Below are 18,732 nucleotides of genomic sequence, written 5' to 3' on the forward strand. Positions count from 1 at the left end.
CTATAGATTATAGGTGGGTTATGTCAGAAAGAGACCTGGTGGGAAGCCATGTTTACTTCTCCCCAATAAGACCATGAGGAAGTCTAGGGAACTCAGAGAGAGAATATCTGTGGGGAATGCACCACCACAAAACCAGGGACTCTGGGGAGAAGCAATCCCAGGAAAAAATATACTTTAGTTATATCCCAGAGGATGTGGGGGAAGGCAATCTGGGAGTCTCTAAGACAGGGAAGTTTTTTTTTTTTTTTTAAATCCAAACATATTTCATTTAAACCACCCCAAAATCACATGATTTACTAGCCAGTGCCAGTATAAAGCCCCAATGGGCGATAGAAATCTCCAAAGTGCTGTAAAAACTGGATCCTGCTGAACTGTTATCAAAGCAGATACTATAGATATTCTGCTTTTCTGTTCTGATGACATTTAGCTCAGCTTCTTTTTACACAATATTAATTGTGTATTAAATTAATTAGGTCAAGGGTATGGGTTTCCCTCTAGAAACTCAACTGGCTTCCCCCCCTCCAAGGTCACAAACCTCCCTCATACTTTGAACAATGCCTTACATATTAGCTGTCAGTCATAAAGTTGTGTGTGTGTAATGATGATAATCTATTTGAGTTTGAAGGACTTTTACTCTGACACCGATACTATAGAACCACTATCAGTCTTGTAGTTTATTTTGTTAAACAGCTCTATCTATCCTTTGAACAAGAGTAAGGGTCAACCCACCTAACACTGAATTATCTGCAGTAAATGGTTCTAGAGGGGATTCGTACACTGGGGTATTCTTACTATTTATGTAAATTCAAGATGTTCCCTTTGACAAGAAATCTGAATCTACCATTCCACAGCCTCTGAACTTTTCCTGATGCCAAATCCCTTTCTAATTGTCTATAAAACAGATTGATTGCCATTTTCAAGGTGATTTTTTCCAGGAAATACTTAAAGTCAAGGACATAAATAATAAAATAAGGCATTAATGACTTTAATCACATTAAAATTAAGACATTGATAGGTCATTTAAAAAGCTAACAAGCTTCCAATAATGGAAGACATTTGCAAGATATACAACTGAAAAAGGGTTAATTTCCAGATTATTCCAGACAATGCAATAAATAGAAGAGAAAAAATCAAATAGAAAAGCAGGGAAAATACATAATTATGTATTTCATAAAAGAAATGTTGTACCAATAAGGATAATCATGGCTGCTCTAATGGTCCAATGCGGGTCTTCTAAAGGGTTGATGACATTTCACTATGCAGTAATTTGAGAATCAGGTTCAGTTATCTATCAGGGCAGCAATTATTTTTTTCTCAGACAATAGAGGAGAAAGTACAGACATTTCTCTAAAATTTTGGCGAGGAAAGTATAGACATTTTCTTCTTCTGGGGAGAATGTGCCACATAGCAACACTTAGATTACTAGGAAATGTGGCAGCTCTCTCCCACTGAAAACTTCACACTTAAGAAGAAGGTCATGAATTTTTGGTGGATAGCCAGCCATCTCTGTCACAAATGTCCAATAAGTAGGTTAAGATGCTCTACCTCATAAATAGAGAACCTGGAAGTAAAACCACAATGAGATGTCATTTTCTACTCACCAGAGTCACAAAAATTAAGAAATCTCTAAGTACCAAGGGTTCATCAATATTGTTAGTTTTCTACTACTTAAGCCTAGAGATTGTTAAATGAATATTTCTTTTAATATTATTCTCTAAAATGTGATTATGTATGTCACATGTGTAAAACACATACACACATATTCACATGTACAACATACCATGTACATATACACATAAATTTAAGACATATGTATGCCATATATGCTTTTATGTATGCTACTTCAATATTTTTTAAGTTTAAATAAAATTTTCAGTAAAATGGGTAAAAATACTATTCCAGATTGAAAAATATTCAAGTGATTTAAAGAACTCGAGATTTGACCTCATACATACAGCATTACCAACTCTACTAAACACTCCTAGTTTGTGTCACTGGGCTACCTACTAAGCGTCTCTTAATATGAATTTCCTCCTTTGTATCGATTACTAGGATTAAATTAAATAATGAATATGGAAATATTTGTCACAGTTATCAGTTTATAGCAGTGAAATTTCTTAGTTATATCTGCCTTGAGTAGAGGTAGTTTCTCAAGGACTGAAAGCAAAATGAGCCTTTCAGATGAAAAATAGGACACTCTATTTATGTACGTGGGACAGGGATGTGCTTTTTTTAGAATTAATGAATATTTTATTTTTTAAGACAAAAGAAACAATTTAATAATAGTGTTCCTAGAATTATAGTTGTGTTTTTTTTTTTAATCAGATATATTTGGATTAAACTAGACTGAAGTGCTGCCTAAGTTCACTTCAGGTCTAGGTTCTTCCTGATGTTCTTCCTTCAAGAAAAGGTGATCGTACAAGTATGTTTTTTCCCTATGACTCTAAAATTAACAAGGAAACTAAATAGAGAAGAAACCTAAGCCCAAGCTAAAACAGAGACTGAAGAACACCACATCAAATTTATTAAAAAGGAGCTATTCAAAGAGGAAACGATGCTCACATTGCATGTGCAGAATGGAACAGGTCTTGTATCTAATTAGTAGGGAAAACAGTGTTCAATATGGTGAAAATATTCCTCTTCTGAGTAGGTGTCCCAGAGCTCCTTTCATATCCCGATTCCTCAGACTGTAGATAAAGGGATTTAGCATGGGGGTGACCAGAGTGTACAATACGGCCACAATGACATCCTTGTCATTGGAGTTTTTGGATGAGGGGAAGAAGTACAGTCCAATAATTGCCCCATAGTACAGAGACACAACAGAGAGGTGAGAGCCACAAGTAGACAAAGCTTTGCAGATTCCTTTGGTTGAGGGAACCCTCAGGATAGTGGCCCCAATGCGGCCATAAGAGACCAGGATGCATATGAATGGCAGGGTAATGACCACCCCCCCTACAGTGATGATAACCAGATCATTGACTGTGGTATCTGAGCTGGAGAGCTTAAGCAAGGCAGAAAGATCACAGAAGAAGTGCGGGAGAGTGTTGTCTCCACAGAAAGAGAGACGAGCCAGGAGGAGGGTATGCAAAAGGGCACTAGCACAAGATAGGACCCAGGACACAATTACTAGCCGGAAACACAGGCTCTGACTCATGATGGCGGTATAGAGGGGGGGTGACAGATGGCCACGTACCTGTCATAGGCCATTGATGTGAGAAGGAAGCTGTCAAGATCCCCCCAAAATAAGAAGAAATACACCTGGGAAATGCATCCACCATATGAGATGGATTGAGTCTGTGTCTGCATGTTTATGAGCATCTTTGGAGCTGTGACTGATGAGAAAGAGATGTCGGTGAAGGCCAAGTGGCTGAGGAAGAAGTACATGGGGGTGTGGAGGCGAGGGTCCAGCCTGATGAGCAGGATGATGAGCAGGTTCCCCAGCACCGTGGTCATGTATATGATCAGGAAAAGAGTGTAGTATATGCCCTGCTGCTCTGGCTGGATGGGGAGCCCCAGGAGGAGAAACTCAGACACACTGCTCTGATTATCCATCTTCATGCTCTTCTCATTTGCTGGAAATGGAGGTGGGGAGATGGATATGTGAAAGAATAAGAAATCATTGTGATTGTCACATTATGGAAACATGGTTTTGAATTAACCAGTACATGAATTTTAACCTGAATAGTTCCTGCTTTTCGCCTCACTAATGGGCTAGTGATGGTCTGACTTCAGGCTATTATATGTCCACCAAGAAACCAACACAGTTTCTTTTGGAGGAAACTTCAACATCCAAATGGTAATCAGACCAGAACAGGCTCAAACTTGAGGATTCCAGTTCATGATAGAAATTTGAGATTAAGAAATTAGGGTGAAGGGAGTTGAGGGAAATTGGAAGGGGAGGTGAACCACAAGAGACTATGGACTCTGAAAAACAATCTGAGGGTTTTGAAGGGACGGTGGGTAGGAGTTTGGGGGAGCCTGGTGGTGGGTATTAGGGAAGGCATGTATTGCATGGAGCACTGGGTGTGGTGCATAAACAATGAATTCTGTTACACTGAAAAGAAATTAAATTTAAAAAAAAGAAATTAGGGTGCAAGTCTAGGTCAGTAGCCAGTTATTGGAAAGGCAAGTAGAGGCTCTTCTACTGGTCTCTTGGCCTTTCTTAACCATACCCATGCCTCTCATATGTGCTTTGGCTAATATTTTATCTCCATGGATTGGATCAAGACAAGACAACCCTATGGGCTGCTCTGGATCTCCTGATACCAAGATCTGGAGGCTTGGTGGAAACATAACCTCTTCAAGGCAAGGACATTAAGGACAAGAATATTTGTCAATAACATAGAAGATCTATAACATATCTTATAATATAGCCATTAGTCCTTTCTTTAAAAAAATATTCCTTCTTGTTCCTCAACATTTTCTGTCTACCATCTCTTTTGCTAAAGAAATGTTCATGCAGCAATGTCCACAATAGCCAAACTGTGGAAGGAGCTTTCAGCAGATGAATGGGTAAAGAAGATGTGGTCCACTTACACAATGGAATATTACTCAGCCATCAGAATGGGTGAATACCCACTATTTGCATCGACATGGATGGAACTGGATGGGATTAGACTAATTGAAATAAATAAAGCAGAGAAAGACAATTATCATATGGTTTTACTCGTATGTGGAACATAAGCAATAACACAGAGGACCATAAGGGAAGGGAGGGAAATCTAAAGGGGGAGAAATCAGAGAGTGAGATGAACCATGAGAGGCTATGTATGGGAAATGAACTGAGGGTCTTGTAAAGAGAGGCATGAGGGGAGGGGGTAAAAGGGTGATGGGTATTAAGGAGGGCTCGTGTTGTGATATGCACTGGGTGTTACACCTAACTAATAAATCATGAAACACTAAATCAAAAACGAATGATATATACAGTGGCTAACTGAACGTAATTAAAAAAATTAACAAAAAAAATTTTTTTTCATGCAATGTGAAGGGTTAGGAGTCCATTTCTCTTCCAAAGTCTCACCTATTACCTGAGTTCTAACCAGATCGCTTTTATGCCAGTTCTCAGAATGCCAGGAAATACTTTGGCTTTTCCAATCATATCCTGGATCTGCCAAAGAATAAGCTTTTTGTAAGTGTTTGTCCAACAGAGGTTTCTTTAAGTGTTTGTCCAACAGAGGTTACCAAATAACCTTCTTTTTCACAGTTCCTAACCTAGGTTTTAGGCCAGTGATTCCTTACCAATTTTTTCTTGTCATGTTCTAGCATGACAAGTGTTCTAGCACTTCTTACCCTTTGCTAACACTGTCATTTCTCCCTCTTTTTTCTTCAGGCCAGTCTTAGACCTGCCCATGTGAACATTCACAAAATGAAAGGGGAAGGGAAAATGATGGTCTGTCTACTAAAATAGAACTCACATACTACATAAAGACTTATTCAATTTAAAGTTCTTTTTTTCTGAGAGCTAAGAAAGTGTCTCAATATAGGACCCACATTCATCCTAGGGCTTAACTTAAGTTTACATTATGTACCAATTCTCCCAGTGTGACTGAAATTATCTCAAAAACTTCTACATTCTTCAGTCCACTACATTAAAAGTTCTGTTAATTTAATATGTTACCTGAGATGAAGCACACATTCAGTATAGTCATTACCATGTTAATAATAAATCAGTTTATCACAATGAAAGGGCTAACTAGTTGTCTGCTGGGCATTTTGGTTGTTTCTAACATTTTTCTATTTCCATCAATGTTTTAATAATAACATTGTTCATATGTCATTTTTCACATTATTTTCACATTTCACATACATATCTAAAACAGAAATGGATTTGGAGGACATATATTTTTCACCATTTTTTAATTATTTTGTTCAGTTAGCCAACTATAGTACATCATTCGTTTTTTCACCATTTTGATAGATGCCATTGAGTTACAAGAGGTTAAATTGGTGAGGAAGCCTGTTTTCATGGGTTCTTTGAAGGGATCCCTGAATTATAAGAGCTTGCCATGGGGACATTACCAAAATGGACATTCTGTTTAAATATTTGGCAAATAAATAAATAAACCATCTTTAAATATTTGGATAGGACAGGGCTATGGTATTTGAGGAACAGAGAAAATTCAGGAGCATGGTCAGCATGGGAAAATGAGGTAGGAGAATTATCTAGGCACCAGATTATATAAGTCCTTTTCTGTATAATGGAAAGTTTTGATTCTTTCCTCAGAGCAACAGAACACCCATGGAAAAGTTAAAGTAAGGAAGTGAAAGAAAAATTTAAAATAGTATGCTGGCTATTACATAGAGAACAGATTATGGCAAGGCAGTATTGTCAGCAAAAATTTAACAGGAGGCTATTGGCATAGTTCAGGTACAAAATAACACCTACTTACACCTGAATCATGGCAGAGGAGATGAAGTTAATTGGGATAAAATTTGGAGGAAAACCCAATAAGACTTAATGGGGAAATAAAGTATAAGCAGGAGGAGGTATGTATTTCACTATCCTCTCAAAATTGGGTAGAGGATCATCAGAGATAAATTATTATACATGGGCTGTCTGTTACACTCTGGTGTGAGGGGGTAGGGCCATGTTGGGGATCAGTAGCACACACTGAACACACACACACACACACAATTGTGCAACTGAATATAAATTATACTCCTGCTCTGACATTGCCCCTTAATTGGTGAGCACATATACCTTCAGTCAGAAGGTCTGGGAAGGTTCTTTCTTTTCTCTCATAAGACACCGAATACAATGAAGCAGGTGGAGTCTCTGAGGGTCTCAAAGATGCATTGCAATGTGGAGAAGAATTATCAGTTCAAAACCAAATCAAATATATATAGTGATATACACTTGTTCACAATCTCTGAGCAATGGGAATGGGTTATAGCTTTACAAATCACAGAGAGGACCCAGGGAGTATGGGAGGGGGTAACTCCCCACTCCCAGCTCCAAGTTAGAGACAAACAGGATATAATTGCTTCATTGCCTTTGATTCCCAGGAGGGAAGAACTGTTGCTAGCAGGGAATAGGAGAGTTCACATTGGAGGAATGATGATAATAAACACAAAGCAGCTACTAGGAACTTGGTGACTCACAAAGCTTTTTGCCTTCTCCAGTTATATTGGGAAAAATGTAATTCCAAGTCCATAACAAGCCAAACTGGTGCTTGAGTGTATTAATCAAAGTCTCTTGTTTCTGATTTCCATGTTATTCTAAGAACACTGGAAACATTAATACTTTCACTCTCGGAACAAAAGATCAAGGGACTTTGTATCCTATTGCCAAAACTGGACCCTGAGGAATGGAATGCAGTTTCTATAAATCTTGATGTGACCAAAAGCTGTGGAGTCAGCCTTCTCTTGGTGCAAGTTTCTTATAGTATCATAGAATAAATCATTCAAGAAATGGTTTCCATTAACTCTCTTACAAAACTGATTCCAATTGTATTTCACACATCTCTAACCCCGCTTATTTGAAGCCAGATAGGAGGTGAACCATGAGAGACTATGGACTCTGAAAAACAATCTGAGGGTTTTGAAGGGGCGGGGGGTGGGAGGTCAGGATACCAGGTGGTGAGTATTATAGAGGGCATGGATTGCATGGAGCACTGGGAGTGGTGCAAAAATAATGAATACTGTTATGCTGAAAATAAAAAATAAACTAAAAAAAAGAAAATGAATATCATATGCTTGTTATCTGAGGTGAAGATATGTGAGTAATTTTAAGTGTTATTATTTGTTCTGTTTTGCATTAAAAATCAATCTGTACTTGGGATAGCTATTTGAATGAAGAAGTCTTGTTAAACTTCAGAATGGTTTCTAGGTCCTATAGATCATGGTTGATAATATTGCATGGGCACCTCCTTGTTTCCTTATGTGCATGGAGTTAAAAATAAAATCAATGACTCTGCTTCATTCTTCTACATATATCTGTCCACTTTTCCCAGCACCATTTATTGAAGAGACTGTCTTTTTTCCACTGTATATTTTTTCCTGTTTTGTCGAAGATTAATTGACCATAGAGTTGAGGGTCCACATCTGGGTTCTCTACTCTGTTCCACAGGTCTATGTGTCTGTTTTTATGCCAGTACCATGCTGTCTTGGTGAACACAGCTTTGTAATAAAGCTTAAAATCAGGTAACGTGATGCCCCCGTTTTATTTTTGTTTTTCAACATTTCCTTAGCGATTCGGGGTCTCTTCTGATTCCATACAAATTTCTGGATTATTTGCTCCAGATCTTTGAAGAATACTGGTGGAATTTTGATCAGAATGTCATTAAAAGTAAATCACATACCCTCCCCAATGTCCATAATCCCACCCCCTTCTCCCAAAACCCCCCTCCCCCCGGGCAACCCTCAGTTTGTTTTGTGAGATTAAGAGTCACTTATGGTTTTGTCTCCCTCCCAATCCCATCTTGTTTCATTTTTATTCTTCTACCCACTTAAGCCTCCATGTTGCATCACCACTTCCTCATATCAGGGAGATCATATGATAGTTTGTCTTTCTCTGCTTGACTTATTTCGCTAAGCATGATACGCTCTAGTTCCATCCATGTTGTTGCAAATGGCAAGATTTCATTTCTTTTGATGGCTGCATAGTATTCCATTGTGTATATATACCACATCTTCTTGATCCATTCATCTGTTGATGGACATCTAGGTTCTTTCCATAGTTTGGCTATTGTGGACATTGCTGCTATAAACATTCGGGTGCATGTGTCCCTTTGGATCACTACATTTGTATCTTTAGGGTAAATACCCAATAGTGCAATTGCTGGGTCATAGGGCAGTTCTATTTTCAACATTTTGAGGAACCTCCATGCTGTTTTCCCAGAGTGGCTGCACCAGCTTGCATTCCCACCACAGTGTAGGAGGGTTCCCCTTTCTCCGCATCCTCGCCAGCATCTGTCATTTCCTGACTTGTTGATTTTTAGCCATTCTGACTGGTGTGAGGTGATATCTCATTGTGGTTTTTTTGATTTGTATTTCCCTGATGCCGAGTGATATGGAGCACTTTTTCATGTGTCTGTTCGCCATCTGGATGTCTTCTTTGCAGAAATGTCTGTTCATGTCTTCTGCCCATTTCTTGATTGGATTATTTGTTCTTTGGGTGTTGAGTTTGCTAAGTTCTTTATAGATTCTGGACACTAGTCCTTTATCTGATATGTCGTTTGCAAATATCTTCTCCCATTCTGTCAGTTGTCTTTTGATTTTGTTAACTGTTTCCTTTGCTGTGCAAAAGCTTTTGATCTTGATGAAATCCCAGTAGTTCATTTTTTCCCTTGCTTCCCTTGCCTTTTGCGTTGTTCCTAGGAAGATGTTGCTGCGGCAGAGGTCGAAGAGGTTTGCTGCCCGTGTTTCTCCTCAAGGATTTTGATGGATTCCTTTCGTACACATTGAGGTCCTTCATCCATTTTGAGTCTATTTTTGTGTGTGGTGTAAGGAAATGGTCCAATTTCATTTTTCTGCATGTGGCTGTCCAATTTTCCCAGCACCATTTATTGAAAAGGCTGTCTTTTTTCCATTGGACATTCTTTCCTGCTTTGTCGAAGATTAGTTGACCATAGATTTGAGGGTCTATTTCTGGGCTCTCTATTCTGTTCCATTGATCTATGTGTCTTTTTTTGTGCCAGTACCATGCTGTCTTGATGATGACAGCTTTGTAATAGAGCTTGAAGTCCGGAATTGTGATGCCACCAACGTTGGCTTTCTTTTTCAATATCCCTTTGGCTATTCGAGGTCTTTTCTGGTTCCATATAAATTTTAGAATTATTTGTTCCATTTCTTTGAAAAAGATGGATGGGTACTTTGATAGGAATTGCATTAAATGTGTAGATTGCTTTAGGTAGCATAGACATTTTCACAATATTTATTCTTCCAATCCAGGAGCATGGAACATTTTTCCATTTCTTTGTGTCTTCCTCAATTTCTTTCATGAGTACTTTATAGTTTTCTGAGTATAGATTCTGTGTCTCTTTGGTTAGGTTTATTCCTAGGTATCTTATGGTTTTGGATGCAATTGTAAATGGGATTGACTCCTTAATATCTCTTTCTTCTGTCTTGCTGTTGGTGTAGAGAAATGCAACTGATTTCTGTGCATTGATTTTATATCCTGACACTTTACTGAATTCCTGTATAAGTTCTAGCAGTTTTGGAGTGCAGTCTTTTGGGTTTTCCACATATAGTATCATATCATCTGCGAAGAGTGATAATTTGACTTCTTCTTTGCCGATTTGGATGCCTTTAATTTCCTTTTGTTGTCTGATTGCTGAGGCTAGGACCTCTAGTACGATGTTGAATAGCAGTGGTGATAATGGACATCCCTGCCGTGTTCCTGACCTTAGCGGAAAAGCTTTCAGTTTTTCTCCATTGAGAATGATATTTGCGGTGGGTTTTTCATAGAAGACCAAATGACAGAGAATAAAGAAGCTGATCAAAAGAGGGACAAACAGCTACTGGACCACGAGGGGAGAATTCGAGAGATAAGTGACACCATGGCAAAGGGAAACGAGCATCAAAATTCAGGAGGTTCAGAGAATGCCCCTCAAAATCAATAAGAATAGGCCCACACCCCGTCACCTAATAGTAAAATTTACAAGTCTCAATGACAAAGAGAAAATCCTGAAAGCAGCCCGGGAAAAAAGAAGTCTGTAACATACAATGGTAAAAAATATTAGATTGGCAGCTGACTTATCCACAGAGACCTGGCAGGCCAGAAAGAGCTGGCATGATATTTTCAGAGCACTAAAAACGAGAAAAAACATGCAGCCAAGAATACTATATCCAGCTAGGCTATCATTGAAAATAGAAGGAGAGATTAAAAGCTTCCAGGACAAACAACAACTGAAAGAATTTGCAAATACCAAACCAGCTCTACAGGAAAATCTTGAAAGGGGTCCTCTAAGCAAAGAGAGAGCCTACAAGTGGTAGATCAGAAAGGAACAGAGACCATATACAGTAACAGTCACCTTACAGGCAATACAATGGCACTAAATTCATATCTCTCAATAGTTACCCTGAATGTGAATGGGCTAAATGCCCCTGTCAAAAGACACAGGGTATCAGAATGGATAAAAAAACAAAACCCATCTATATGTTGCCTCCAAGAAACACATTTTAAGCCCGAAGACACCTCCAGATTTAAAGTGAGGGGGTGGAAAAAGAATTTACCATGCTAATGGACATCAGAAGAAAGCAGGAGTGGCAATCCTTATATCAGATCAATTAGATTTTAAGCCAAAGACTATAATAAGAGATGAGGAAGGACACTATATCATACTCAAAGGGTCTGTCCAACAAGAAGATTTAACAATTTTAAATATCTATGCCCCCAATGTGGGAGCAGCCAACTATATAAACCAATTAATAACAAAATCAAAGAAACACATCAACAATAATACAATGATAGTAGGGGACTTTTAACACTCCCCTCACTGAAATGGACAGGTCATCCAAGCAAAAGATCAGCAAGGAAATAAAGGCCTTAAATGACACACTGGACCAGATGGACATCACAGATATATTCAGAAATATTTCATCCCAAAGCAACAGAATACACATTCTTCTCTAGTGCACATGGAACATTCTCCAGAATAGATCACATCCTCGGTCCTAAATCAGGACTCAACCGGTATCAAAAGATTGGGATCATTCCCTGCATATTTTCAGACCACAATGCTCTAAAGCTAGAACTCAACCACAAAAGGAAGTTTGGAAAGAACCCAAATACATGGAGACTAAACAGTATCCTTCTAAAGAATGAATGGGTCAACCGGGAAATTAAAGAAGAATTGAAAAAAATCATGGAAACAAATGATAATGAAAATACAACGGTTCAAAATCTGTGGGACACACAACAAAGGCAGTCCTGAGAGGAAAATATATAGCGGTACAAGCCTTTCTCAAGAAACAAGAAAGGTCTCAGGTACACAACCTAACCCTACACCTAAAGGAGCTGGAGAAAGAAACAAGAAAGAAACCCTAAGCCCAGCAGGAGAAGAGAAATCATAAAGATCAGAGCAGAAATCAATGAAATATAGAAACCAAAAAAAACAATAGAACAAATCAACGAAACTAGGAGCTGGGTTCTTTGAAAGAATTAATAAAATTGATAAACCCCTGGCCCGACTTATCAAAAAGAAAAGAGAAAGGACCCAAATAAATAAAATCATGAATGAAAGAGGAGAGATCACAACTAACACCAAAGAAATACAAACTATTATAAGAACATACTATGAGCAACTCTACGGCAATAAATTTGACAATCTGGAAGAAATGGATGCATTCCTAGAAACATATAAACTACCACAACTGAACCAGGAAGAAATAGAAAGCCTGAACAGACCCATAACCAGTAAGGAGATTGAAACAGTCATTAAAAATCTCCAAACAAACAAAAGCCCAGGGCCAGACGGCTTCCCGGGGGAATTCTACCAAACATTTAAAGAAGAACTAATTCCTATTCTCCTGAAACTGTTCCAAAAAATAGAAATGGAAGGAAAACTTCCAAACTCATTTTATGAGGCCAGCATCACCTTGATCCCAAAAACCAGACAAGGATCCCACCAAAAAAGAGAGCTATAGACCGATATCCTTGATGAACACAGATGCGAAAATACTCAACAAAATACTAGCCAATAGGATTCAACAGTACATTAAAAAGATTATTCACCACGACCAAGTGGGATTTATTCCAGGGCTGCAAGGTTGGTTCAACATCCGCAAATCAGTCAATGTGATACAACACATCAATAAAAGAAAGAACAAGAAACCATATGATATGATACTCTCAATAGATGCTGAAAAAAAAAGCATTTGACAAAGTACAACATCCCTTCCTGATCAAAACTCTTCAAAGTGTAGGGATAGAGGGCACATACCTCAATATCATCAAAGCCATCTATGAAAAACCCACCGCAAATATCATTCTCAATGGAGAAAAACTGAAAGCTTTTCCGCTAAGGTCAGGAACACGGCAGGGATGTCCATTATCACCACTGCTATTCAACATCGTACTAGAGGGTCCTAGCCTCAGCAATCAGACAACAAAAGGAAATTAAAGGCATCCAAATCGGCAAAGAAGAAGTCAAATTATCACTCTTCGCAGATGATATGATACTATATGTGGAAAACCCAAAAGACTCCACTCCAAAACTGCTAGAACTTATACAGGAATTCAGTAAAGTGTCAGGATATAAAATCAATGCACAGAAATCAGTTGCATTTCTCTACACCAACAGCAAGACAGAAGAAAGAGATATTAAGGAGTCAATCCCATTTACAATTGCATCCAAAACCATAAGATACCTAGGAATAAACCTAACCAAAGAGACACAGAATCTATACTCAGAAAACTATAAAGTACTCATGAAAGAAATTGAGGAAGACACAAAAGAAATGGAAAAATGTTCCATGCTCCTGGATTGGAAGAATAAATATTGTGAAAATGTCTATGCTACCTAAAGCAATCTACACATTTAATGCAATTCCTATCAAAGTACCATCCATCTTTTTCAAAGAAATGGAACAAATAATTCTAAAATTTATATGGAACCAGAAAAGACCTCGAATAGCCAAAGGGATATTGAAAAAGAAAGCCAACGTTGGTGGCATCACAATTCCGGACTTCAAGCTCTATTACAAAGCTGTCATCATCAAGACAGCATGGTACTGGCACAAAAACAGACACATAGATCAATGGAACAGAATAGAGAGCCCAGAAATAGACCCTCAAATCTATGGTCAACTAATCTTCGACAAAGCAGGAAAGAATGTCCAATGGAAAAAAGACAGCCTTTTCAATAAATGGTGCTGGGAAAATTGGACAGCCACATGCAGAAAAATGAAATTGGACCATTTCCTTACACCACACACAAAAATAGACTCAAAATGGATGAAGGACCTCAATGTACGAAAGGAATCCATCAAAATCCTTGAGGAGAACACGGGCAGCAACCTCTTCGACCTCTGCCGCAGCAACATCTTCCTAGGAACAACGCAAAAGGCAAGGGAAGCAAGGGAAAAAATGAACTACTGGGATTTCATCAAGATCAAAAGCTTTTGCACAGCAAAGGAAACAGTTAACAAAATCAAAAGACAACTGACAGAATGGGAGAAGATATTTGCAAACGACATATCAGATAAAGGACTAGTGTCCAGAATCTATAAAGAACTTAGCAAACTCAACACCCAAAGAACAAATAATCCAATCAAGAAATGGGCAGAAGACATGAACAGACATTTCTGCAAAAAGACATCCAGATGGCCGAACAGACACATGAAAAAGTGCTCCATATCACTCGGCATCAGGGAAATACAAATCAAAACCACAATGAGATATCACCTCACACCAGTCAGAATGGCTAAAATCAACAAGTCAGGAAATGACAGATGCTGGCGAGGATGCGGAGAAAGGGGAACCCTCCTACACTGTTGGTGGGAATGCAAGCTGGTGCAGCCACTCTGGAAAACAGCATGGAGGTTCCTCAAAATGTTGAAAATAGAACTGCCCTATGACCCAGCAATTGCACTATTGGGTATTTACCCTAAAGATACAAATGTAGTGATCCAAAGGGACACATGCATGCCCGAATGTTTATAGCAGCAATGTCCACAATAGCCAAACTATGGAAAGAACCTAGATGTCCATCAACAGATGAATGGATCAAGAAGATGTGGTATATATACACAATGGAATACTATGCAGCCATCAAAAGAAATGAAATCTTGCCATTTGCAACAACATGGATGGAACTAGAGCGTATCATGCTTAGCGAAATAAGTCAAGCAGAGAAAGACAACTATCATATGATCTCCCTGATATGAGGAAGTGGTGATGCAACATGGAGGCTTAAGTGGGTAGAAGAAGAATAAATGAAACAAGATGGGATTGGGAGGGAGACAAACCATAAGTGACTCTTAATCTCACAAAACAAACTGAGGGTTGCCGGGGGGAGGGGGTTTGGGAGAAGGGGGTGGGATTATGGACATTGGAGAGGGTATGTGCTTTGGTGAGTGCTGTGAAGTGTGTAAACCTGGTGATAAACTAAATTAAAGTAAACTAAAATTTTTAAAAAATGAAGAAATAAAAAAGCAAAAGAAAAACATGGGTATATGTATCAAAAAGTTCAGGTTAAAAGATTATTATGGAATTTGATGTAATGGACATCTCACTGTGATGATAAATAGGCTAAAAATTATCTGTATAAAATTTTAAAAATGAACCAGAATAGTGGGAGCAAAATTAAAAATAAAAGTTGTATCTATGGAGACATATCTTGAGAGTGTTGCTGTGCCTGATATCAAAGATATTACTGCCTGTGTTCTTCTCTAGGATTCTGATGGATTTCCTGTCTCACGTTGAGGTCTTTTTTATCCATTTTTGAGTTTATATTTATGTCTCCAAAGGCAAAGGAAACAAAAAAGTGAAAATAAACTTTTGGGACTTCATCAAAATCAAAAGCTTCTGCACAGCAAAGGAAACAGTCAAGAAAACAAAGAGGCAATCCACGGAATGGGAGAAGAGAGATATTTGCAAATGACAGTACAGACAAAAGGTTGATATCCAGGATCTATAATGAAACTCCTCAAAACTCAACACACACCAAACAGACAAGCATAACAAAAAATGGGCCGAAGATATGAACAGACACTTCTCCAATAAAGACATACAAATGGCTATCAGACACATGAAAAAATGTTCATCATCACTAGCCCTCAGGGAGATTCAATTTAAAACCACATTGAGATATCACCTTACACCAGTGAGAATGGCCAAAATTAGCAAGAGAGGAAACAACATGTGTTGGAGAGGATGTGGAGAAAGGGGAACCCTCTTCCACTGTTGGTGGGAATGCAAGTTGGTGCAGCCTCTTTGGAGAACAGTGTGGAGATTCCTCAAGAAATTAAAAATAGAACTTCCCTATGACCCTGCAATTGCACTCCTGGGTATTTACCCCAAAGATACAGATGTGAAAAGAAGGGCCATCTGTACCCCAATGTTTATACAGCAATGGCCACGGTCGCCAAACTGTGGAAAGAACCAAGATGCCCTTCAACAGACGAATGGATAAGGAAGATGTGGTCCATATACACTATGGAGTATTATGCCTCCATCAGAAAGGATGAATACCCAACTTTTGTAGCAACATGGATGGGACTGGAAGAGATTATGCTGAGTGAAATAAGTCAAGCAGACAGAGTCAATTATCATATGGTTTCCCTTATTTGTGGAGCATAACAAATAGCATGGAGGACATGGGGAGTTAGAGAGGAAAAGGGAGTGGGGGTAAATTGGAAGGGGAGGTGAACCATGAGAGACTATGGACTCTGAAAAACAATCTGAGGGGTTTGAAGTGGCGGGGGGTGGGAAGTTGAGGTACCAGGTGGTGGATATTATAGAGGGCACAGATTGCATGGAGCACTGGGTGTGGTGAAAAAATAATGAATACTGTTATGCTGAAAATAAATAACAATTTTTAAGAAATCATTTAAAAAAAAAAAAAAAGAAAAAAGAAAAAGACATACCATGTAAATGCTAACCAAAAGAAAGCTGACACATCTATACTGATAATCAGAAGAAGTAGATGAGATGTTAAGCCAGGAGCTGCTGCTAGAGATAAAGAGAAATATCTCCCTCCTATTTATAAATGCAGTAGTGTGATGTTAAATGAATAAAAATAGTTCTCAGAGGAGCCTTGCTTTGTAGCATTTGACAATTACCATAGTGTAATTATTTCCAGTATGGCTGATTTCAATCTACCAAAGTGATGTCATTAAATGTGGAGTTGAAAGAGATGTTCACATTCAGCTTGAAGCCAATGCAAGCCAGCTTCAGCACACCACTGCATTAAAGATCTGCATAGAAGCAGATCATGATGTTAAATCTGCATGTCCTAATGACAGCTTATAAAATACACAAGCAATAACAGGGCATATCTAAAAGGGGAAAAATAAGTCCACAATTACAATTGTGCAGCAAGTTTCACATAAGATTTTGCACATATAAGAGATGATGAACAAGGAGGAAAAAATCAAGTATAAAGGATATTTAACAAACCAAGTAACAAACTTGACGTGGTGGACATATTAACAACACTATGACAGCAGAATGTATATTTGTTTTAAGTTACATAGAGTTGCCAATCATATTATAGTTTGAGGAGATATATCTCCATTGCATGACTGCAGTAACCAGATTTAGTGATTGTCACTTAAAAGTTAGCCCTCTTGACAAAGATTTCTAGGGCCTGTTTTATATCTTTGTTCCTCAGGCTATAGATAAAGGGGTTCAGCATAGGGGTAACTACTGTATACATGACTGAAGCAATTATATCTTTGTCACTGAAGTCCCATGATGTGGAGAAAAAGTAAACACCTGCAAGTGTCCCATAATATAAAGACACCACAAAAAGATGGGAGCCACAGGTAGAAAAGGCTTTAAAGAGTCCGTTGGTAGAGGGGATCCTGAGAACAGTTGTCCCTATGTGGACATATGAGCCCAAGATACTGCTCAAGGGCAGGATGAAAAGCACTCCTCCTTCAGTAAAGATGACCAGCTCATTGAGAGAGATGTCTGAGCAGCTCATCTTCAGGAGCACAGTGATGTCGCAGAAGAAGTGAGGGATGGTATTATCAGCACAGAAAGATAATTGGACCAAGAGCAGGGTGTGCAACAGGGCATTAATGCAAGAGAAGAACCAGGATCCAGCTATTAATGAGATACACAGTTCCTGCCTCATGACAGTGGTGTAGTGGAGTGGCTGACAGATGGCCACATATCTGTCGTATGCCATCACTGCAAGAAGGAAGTTGTCAAGACAAGCAAAAAGTATGAAAAAATACACCTGAGAAATGCACCCCACATAGTGAATGGATTGTTGCTGAGTCTGCATGTTCATGAGCATCTTTGGAACTATAATAGATGAAAGGGAAATATCAGAGAGGGCCAACTGGCTGAGGAAGAAGTACATGGGGGTGTGGAGGCGAGGGTCCAGCCTGATGAGCAGGATGATGAGCAGGTTCCCCAGCACTGTAGTCAGGTACATGCCCAGGAACAGGGTGAAGAACACTCCCTGCTGCTCTGGCTGGATGGGGAGTCCCAGTAGGAGGAACTCAGACACGCTGCTCTTGTTCTCCCTCCTCATGCTGTTCTTATCTCTTCTGGCAAGTGGGGAAAATAGGGAACGTCAGTCAACATGTCATAACGTTTTAGTAAGTTCCTTTCTATGAAAATTCTTAATTTTAACTACCTTTCTGTTTATTTTTCACAACTGTTGGTGCATGAGATAATTTGTCCACCTCTAGCTCTAATGATACATGAAACTGCACATTTACCAGTTTTTTTCGGAAAACAGCTAAAGGACAACTATTCTTTACTCAACAAATATTTATTGAAAAAAAGCTTTGTCCCATATTGAGTACACAGTAGTGAACAAGAAATAGGAAATCTCTATGTTCAAGAAGTCTATATCTTTATATCAAGCCAGGTTCAAACCCCAATAATTTACTAAGATCAAATGTGGGGATAAAAATATATGTTTATAAAAAATAAAAAAATTTTTTAAAAAATGTGAAATGGGCACCAGGAGACAGGTATGTGTCATTTCCTTTTAAAAGGGATGTGAAGAGGAGAAGGGAGTTGAGGGAAATTGGAAGGGGAGGCGAACCATGAGAGACTATGGACTCTGAAAAATAATCTGAGAGTTTTGAAGGGAAGGGAGGTGGGGA

The 18,732-nt window shown here is 38.7% G+C and overlaps 1 protein-coding gene across 1 annotated transcript; it reads right to left on the reverse strand.

Moving 5' to 3' along the window:
• Nucleotides 1-2,617: 2,617 nt before the first annotated feature.
• On the reverse strand, nucleotides 2,618-18,149 carry LOC123390201 (olfactory receptor 50-like). Its single transcript, XM_045073824.1, is given in 4 exon segments — nucleotides 2,618-3,171; nucleotides 3,174-3,559; nucleotides 11,564-11,571; nucleotides 17,661-18,149. Coding segments are annotated over 4 exon segments (1,437 nt in total).
• Between the last annotated feature and the right edge of the window lie 583 nt (nucleotides 18,150-18,732).

The sequence above is a fragment of the Mustela putorius genome, unplaced genomic scaffold, assembly GCF_011764305.1.
Source record: "Mustela putorius furo isolate JIRA1106 unplaced genomic scaffold, ASM1176430v1.1 tig00537285_pilon_pilon_pilon, whole genome shotgun sequence".
NCBI classification, from domain to species: Eukaryota; Metazoa; Chordata; class Mammalia; order Carnivora; family Mustelidae; genus Mustela; species Mustela putorius.